At 34.5% G+C, this 7856-nt stretch overlaps 1 protein-coding gene across 1 annotated transcript; it reads right to left on the reverse strand.

Annotated features, from left to right (window-relative positions):
• On the reverse strand, positions 1-7665 carry LOC115225777 (actin-like). The gene is made up of 2 exons (XM_029796730.1): positions 6922-7665; positions 1-1869 (listed from the first exon to the last, which is right to left on the reverse strand). The coding sequence occupies exons 1-2, from the start codon at positions 7042-7044 to the stop codon at positions 916-918; spliced, it is 1077 nt and encodes a 358-aa protein (XP_029652590.1). The 5' UTR covers positions 7045-7665; the 3' UTR covers positions 1-915.
• Positions 7666-7856: the final 191 nt, after the last annotated feature.

The raw sequence follows: 7856 nt of genomic DNA on the forward strand, positions 1-7856 counted from the left end.
TTTTTTAAAAAAATTCTTTATTAAAGTTCAGATCCCACAAAAAGTAATTTTTAGCCAAATTTTATGGTTACATGGCAGTTTAGGGCAACATCACAACACTATTAATAAGAAACTTATATCGGGTTGGTACATAATTATTGCGGCTTTTTTTCAACGAATTTTATTTAACAAAATCAATAACAATATTTAACAAAAGCATCTTTAAATGATGGTCTGACCGTCTGCCAAGCAAATGGGAAGCAGTAATTGAAGTAGATGGTGACTATGCTCCAGGATAATTATTTAAAAATGTTTTTATTACATGTTATTGCTTTTGTTGAAAAAAGCCGCAATAATTATGCACCAACCCAATAATAATGTGAATAGATTCCAAATTGGAATATTGCAGACAGAATATGTGAACCATTTGCTAACATACAAAAATAACGAAGAATTTTGTAAAATAACTCTGTCATTATTAGCAGTTTTGTTATCATACTTCTATTGAAATACCTCAACTTTCTTTCTGTTAATTAAGAAAATAGGGAAGAATTTAATAAATTTTATTTAGTAAAATAAAATGGTTTTGTTAAAATTAAGTTTCAAAATAAGAATTTAGTAAAATAACTTTGTCGTTATGATGCTGGTGTTTTGAACATATATTAACATGGAACTTTTTAATGGAACTCACTTTAAAATAGAAAGATTTTAACATAGAAGCAGGTGGTTGTCTCAAGTGGGTTGATATTGAAAGGGCTAGTAGGTGTTCCTTAATATCCCCTGGTGATTGTCAAGGACGGTCTGAATGTTAAACAGTTAACTGGCCTATGACACTTGCCATATATGTAAGTATGTATGTATGTATGTATGTATGTATGTATGTATGTATGTATGTATGTATGTATGTATGTATGTATGTATATATGTCCTGTCAGGTCACTTTTGAGTGCCTTGTTCATAATATTCTTCTTTGCTAATTGATAAGTCATTAGAGGTAAGCAGAGAAGTCAATTCTGCATCTCCAGGCCACCATCCTCTTGGATGAACGACCTCAATCCTTGTGGAATCTGCTGTGATAGAACTGATTTCCTTCTTCATACGCTCTTCAAAACCTTTGAATGTTGTCGAACCACCAGACAATACAATGTTGGCAAACATGCCTTTCCTAATATCCCTATCACATTTTATGATTGAGTTATAAATCAGTTTATGAATGCCATCAGATTCCTTACCAATTAAACTTGGCTGGAACATAACTTCTGGCGTTCGGAATCGTTCATTGCCAATGGTAATGGCTTGCTTGTCAGGTAATCTATATTTCTCAGAGGCTGCAGTCTGCATTTCCTGTTCAAAGTCTAGAGCAACATAACAGCACTTCTCTTTGATGTTACGGACAGTTTCCGTCTGAGAATGACTGTCAAAGGAATTGCCAGGTAAAGTCAACATACTCGTAAGGTAATCTGTCATGTCCACACCACCAAAATCCCACTGGACAGCAGCATCTCGTTTAATTGACCCGTCATAGACAGGGACAATTTGGGTGATGCCATGACCTACATCCACAGACATACCTGTGCTATGACCAGAAGCAAAAATGGACAGTAAAGCCTGATTAGTAATACGTAATGTGTGAGCATTAAACTTTTCAAACATAATTTCGGCCATCTTTTCTCTGTTGACCTTAGAATTATGAACAGCCTCAGTCAACAAGATAGAGTTTTCCTCAGGTGCAACTTCCAACTTGTGGAATATATACTGCCAAATCTTCTCCATCTCATCCCAGTTGGTAATAACACCACGTTCAATAGAATGCTTCAAATCAAGAACAAACTTGTAATCAAAGTCCTTTTTGTTGTAGTAATCTTTGAGTTCATTTCCAATCATTTCATCCTGAAATACAATAAGAATTCTTGAAAGTTGGTTAATTCAATTGTTGAGATGTTAGGAATTATAGAAAGAATTACATGAATTATGGAAGAGGCCCTGTGTTGCTAGCAGAAGTAGGAGCTCTCTGAAGTTTACCCAGCATATTCTTATTCTCACAGCTACACTCAGCTACTAACTTGGTCACCTAGATAACAGAAGCCATCTACGACCTCTAGCTTACCCCCCTGGCAATTGATGGAGTCTATTTTCTGTACATTTTCGGTGCTTATTGTACCTCTGCACCTTCCACACACAAAAGTTATTTTTCTTGTTAACCTTCCTCTGATATTGCTGCACCTCCTATGTGTCCAAAGCTTACACTGGTTACATCTCATGGATTTTCTACCTATGCCTTTTCTAGAGATTGAGCAGGGCCATCTACCTGAAGGAGTTTGTGATTTGTTTGCCTACCTACTATCTATGACTTTTGTTTTTGCCAGGTTAACCAGTTGTACAGTAACTCACCCACAAGGGATCGAGGCAGGTTGGGTCAACACAATCGTTGTGAGCAATAAAATTTCTCATATATTCTAGTTTCCATTTCTATATTTTTTGCTGTATACTCAAGGAACATTCAGGAATTCCTGAGGTAGATCCAGTGACAATTGTGTAAGTACTGTTGATGACATCAGGTAGCCATAGGCAGTGAATGTGTTTCATCGGCTAATTAGGTACATACACAATACTTAGATAATTACTTATATATCTATCTATCTGTCTATCTGTATGTATATATATATATATATATATATATATATATCATCATCATCATCGTTCAACGTCCGTTTTCCATGCGAGTCTGGCAACGGCCACGATCAGATGGTGCTTTTTACGTGCCACCGACACGGAGGCCAGTCCGGGCGGCGCTGGCAACGGCCACGTTCAGATGGTTCTTTTACATACCACAGGCACTGGTATCACATATATATATATATATATTTTAAATATAGGGAAAAAATTATTAATTTAATAATTAACAAATTTTACCAAGTAGCTTTGATATGGAAAAAAGCCATTATCGGTAAAAACTTATATAAAAAGTTCTTTTTATAATTATAAATATAATTTAGGTTACTAGCAGAAAGTTGCTTCACCACATACCGAAAATTTAGAAATAGCAGTCAAGACTGACTAATTCCTTTAACTAGTGGAGTTATATTTGTAGTTAAAGGAATTAATCAGTTCTGACTGCTATTTCTAAAATTTTGGTATGTGGTGATGCAACTTTTTGCTAAACCCTTAATTATAATTATATATATATAAAGATGAGAATGTGTGTGTCTGTGTGTGTATCTGTCTGTCTGTCTGTCTGTGTGAATCCCTAAAACTTCAGAACTACAGAACCAATTTCATTCAAATTTTACACGTGCTTTTACTTACAGTCCATGTAGTGTCATAGGCCCAAAAACTTTTCAGCTTCTTACCTAGTGCAAACCCACAGCAATATCATATCTCCTCCACTAATTCAGTATTACGTGTCAAAAGTGAAACAATAACATCTTTCTATTGTAATGTCAGATATTTTCACTTTAATAGTTTCACTTTAATACTGAAACTATTAAAGTGAAACTATTATCTCACATATATACAGGCATACATATATATATATACATACATACATACATACATACATACATATAATATATATATATATATATCATCATCATCATCATCATCGTCGTTTAACGTCCGTTCTCCATGCTAGCATGGGTCGGACGGTTCGACCGGGGTTCTGGGAAGCCAGAAGGCTGCACCAGGCTCCAGTCTAATCTGGCAATGTTTCTACAGCTGGATGCCCTTCCTAACGCCAACCACTCCGTGATATATATATATATATATATATCAATCAATATAAGGGTAACAAAAAATTCAAGAAAAATTTTCTGCAACCAGCGGTCAAGTGAGAAAATAGAGATAGTCACAGACTATATAGACTCACTTGAAAAGAGCAGCTAAACTCAAAACCGCAAAAATAGTAGTAATTCTGAAACTAGAGGAGAAATAAAAACATTTATCCCCTTCAAACTTTGTACCCTGCAAGGTTTCAACATCTTTCACGCAATCAAATTTAATTAAATTAAATTAAATCTGTTTACGCTTGGCTTGTCTCGTCAGCAAAGTCGCCAAAAGAGGGGGAAGATATATATACACGAGGCTACACCATCCAAGCCTCGGGTCTATATATCCTAAATTTTTGAAAGCAAAGTTTGAAGGGGATAAATGTTTTTATTTCTCCTCTAGTTTCAGAATTACTACTATTTTTGCAGTTTTGAGTTTAGCTGCTCTTTTCAAGTGAGTCGAACGACCTTCTCAGGGTCATTCCTTAATTATTTGTTGTATATATATACAACTTATAAATAAGGGCAAACGAAAAAATTTCTAATGCCAAATATGCTGAAAAATTGGACGTAAAACCATATAATTATTCACAATACGCACGCTACTTGAAAAAAAGTCGACAGAAATTTCTAAAAAATTCCATTAATACCATATCGGACCGATTTCAGGGTTAGTTTGTAAGAACCCTCCCTTTGTCAGTGATAAATGTGGCAAAGAAATAAATGAGATACTTACTGATACCCATGGAAGAAGCAAAATACTAAGTCATGAGCACAATTAAGTACCCCAACTTAGTCCAATTTTTAGGCATATTTGGTATTAGAAATTTTTTCGTTTGCCCTTATTTATAAGTTGTTTATATTTTTAACCGCTAAAGATATTTTTTAATAAGCTGGCCATTGATAAAATTTTTTTCTTTTGAAAACATTTTATCCTACATTAAATATATATATATATATATATATATTAGCGCAGAAAACGGACGTTAAACGATGATGATGATACATCTGCACAAATGTATATATATATATAGATGTATTGCATACATGTATATGTATAGATGTACATATATATAGATATAGTTGTATATGTATGCATGTATATGTGTAAATGTATATATAGAGAAATACATGAAATATGTACACATATATACATGCATGCATATATATACACCCACACACACACATATGCATAAGTGCAGGTGTGGTTGTGTGGTAAGAAGCTTCATTCCAAAACACATGGTCCTGGGTTCAGTCCCACTGTGTGGTGACTTGGCATGTGTCTTCTGCCATAGCCTCAGATCAACCAAAGCCTTGTGAGTGGATTTCGTAGAGAAAAAATGAAAGAAATCAATTGTATATATGTAAGTGTATGTGTGTGTCTTTGTGTTTCTCCCTCATCACTGCTTCACAACTGCTGTTTGTTTATTTACTTTCCCATAACTTACTGGTTTGACAAGAAGAAACTGATAGAATAAGTACCAGGTTTATCAAAATAAAAAAAAAGCACTAGGCAGTGTCTCATATTTTTGTTTGCCCAACCTGTTGTATCTATTAATCTATCCTTTTGTGTGTGTGTGTGTGCATATATATATATATATATAATACACAAACACACACACGCATACATCATCATCATCATCATCATCATCGTCATCATCATCGTTTAACGTCCGCTTTCCATGCTAGCATGGGTTGGACGGTTCAACTGGGGTCTGGGAACCCCGAAGGCTGCACCAGGCATATGCATATTCATTATTTTATATAAAAGTCAATTTCCTTATGTGTGTTCGTGTGTTACTTATACATTCGAAAACTACTGCACCAATCCTAATGAAGTTTGGAACACAAAATCAAGCCTAGGGAGAAGAGTAATGCTGTGTGTTTCCTACAATTTCATGGACGAAAATTACTGAATGGATGCTTATGATATTTGAAACTTAGATTCAATGCATAAGGGCGGGTATAATGCAATTTGTTTGGTTTGAACTTGAGATGGCTTAAAGTGGTGAACTTTTAACCATAGATATTAGACACAGATGAAGTAATATTTCTAAACTTTCATTTTAGAAGTTACAAAGACCCCTTCATGGGGATTTAACACCCACAATTTAGTCATTTTCTCTAAGCAAAGACGAATATAGTTGTACTCATGGGAGCTATAGGGTCACCGGAGCATAAAAGATGAACGTTATTTGTAATTGAATGGTACAACAGTGTAAGAGTTTGCTTTGAGATATATTTAGATTGTGATTTCTGCAATGTGGTGCATAAATTGTCAAGTAAAGGAGAGGCATCATGCGAAATAACCTGGAAAAGAAAAGACCCACGAAATAAAACCCTGTTGCTGGGAAACTGAGTCTCCAGGTGACCCAATGGGTCATGGGTAGTCTAGTATATTTTAAAATCAAGGACGCTGGACAGTGGGAAAATAAGAAAAGTAAACGTGGAAAAATACATGAAAAAGTGGTGCAAAAAATGGAATAAGAAAAATGAAATGAAGTCAAAAAAACTAATATCATCATCTTCCCTGATTGCAGAAAGCTCATTAATTACAACTGGTTTAGAATAAAATAAAATAAAATATGTCAAAGCCTGGAAGACAGCAACTCAATGTGGAGTAGGTGGAACCCTCCAATTCAGTAAAAGAAACTTGGCCATGTGTCTACTTCTGCTCAAAATTTCAGATCTGCATTTCTTAGATCCATGAACATATGGCTTGAATTTCTCCACAATTCTCCACTTAATTGTGTGTGATGTGGAGCTGCTCCTCAAATTCCATACATGGCTAATCAATTTAGTTGTATTACTTTTATCAATGTACCTGAAAGAAAATAGGTGGTTTGCACAACGTTTGTTGAATTCACCCCTCACATAACCCAATGTAATTCTTCTGTAATACCTCAGTGTTTATTGTACGTGCCTCATATATTACAGAGTTCATTGTACATGCCTGGTCAAGTGGGTAGGCTTCAGGGTCTCAGCTGTTACAACTGGGTGTTGTCTCTTGCAGATTTTTAACAAGTTATAATGTTCTTCATATTAGAGCAGCTGTATGATATTTGGAAAACGGTGAAGGATTACCTGATATTAAAGTGGACATAAAAGCCAGGATCATTATTATCATTTTGTGTGTGTGTGTGTGTACAATTAGAGATATAAGTTGTTATCAACTTACCGGCACATTAGGATAACCAACTTCTGAAGGAATGACAATTCTTGGTTCAGGATCACCTCCAAAGCCAGCTTTACATGTATGTGATCCATTATCAATGATGACAGGATGAACTACATCAGCCATGTTAGATAAAAGGTTCCTGGCTAAACTATAAAAATGTAAATGTTTTGTTGATATTGTTGTTGATGGAACGTGAACTTGTGTTCGATTTAACTGCTGGTTGTTTAATGAAAATAAAAATGTACAAGGAAGAAAGCTAAACTGTATCAATTGAATGAAATTTCACACTAATGGTAAAATGTAGAAAAGACAAGTATTAGTTTGTATTGGATTTCATGTTCTATTTTCTGACCAATATCTTTTCTTCATTACAAAACCAGGAAGATTTCTATAAAGAAACTGCGTGCATACATTTAATTAATTATATTCAATGTTATTTCAGAAATGTGGTGAACCATACATTTGTTCATGTGATATTGTATAAAAGTTTTAAAGCAAACAATTCTTCCTTGTAAGAGTTTTGATTCTCCGGAATTCTCTTCCTGGTCCTATCTTTTCCTAAAACATTGTGACTTCAAGAGGAACATACATAGCATGAATCTTGGCTAAAATATAGAAATATAAATGTCTGTTTTCTTAATATTGTTGTTTATGGAACGTGGAATTGTGTTGGATTTGACTGTTGGTGTTTAATGAAATTAAAAATGTTTGAGGAAGAAAGTTAAACTATTTTGGTTGGATGAAATTTCAATCTGGCGGATGAAATTTCAGATAACATTCAGATTTGAAACACCCCAATTGAGAAAGGAATGCAAAGACCAAGGGAACTGTCTCTAATTTCAGGCCCAGGAAGTAGAAAGTAAAAAATAAACACCTCACAAATTGTTAATGACTAATTCTGGATGAATAACTCAATTCTGGGCCCAAAATATGGT

The sequence above is a fragment of the Octopus sinensis genome, linkage group LG28, assembly GCF_006345805.1.
Source record: "Octopus sinensis linkage group LG28, ASM634580v1, whole genome shotgun sequence".
NCBI classification, from domain to species: Eukaryota; Metazoa; Mollusca; class Cephalopoda; order Octopoda; family Octopodidae; genus Octopus; species Octopus sinensis.

What these genes read in the sequence shown, in the direction of transcription:
- LOC115225777 (XM_029796730.1), bottom strand. Translation starts at nt 7,044, where the DNA reads ATGGCTGATGTAGTTCATCCTGTCATCATTGATAATGGATCACATACA. An exon ending in TTGGTTATCCTAATGTGCCG is followed by an intron (nt 1,870 to 6,921) that starts GTAAGTTGATAA and finishes ATTGTATTTCAG; the next exon opens with GATGAAATGATTGGAAATGA.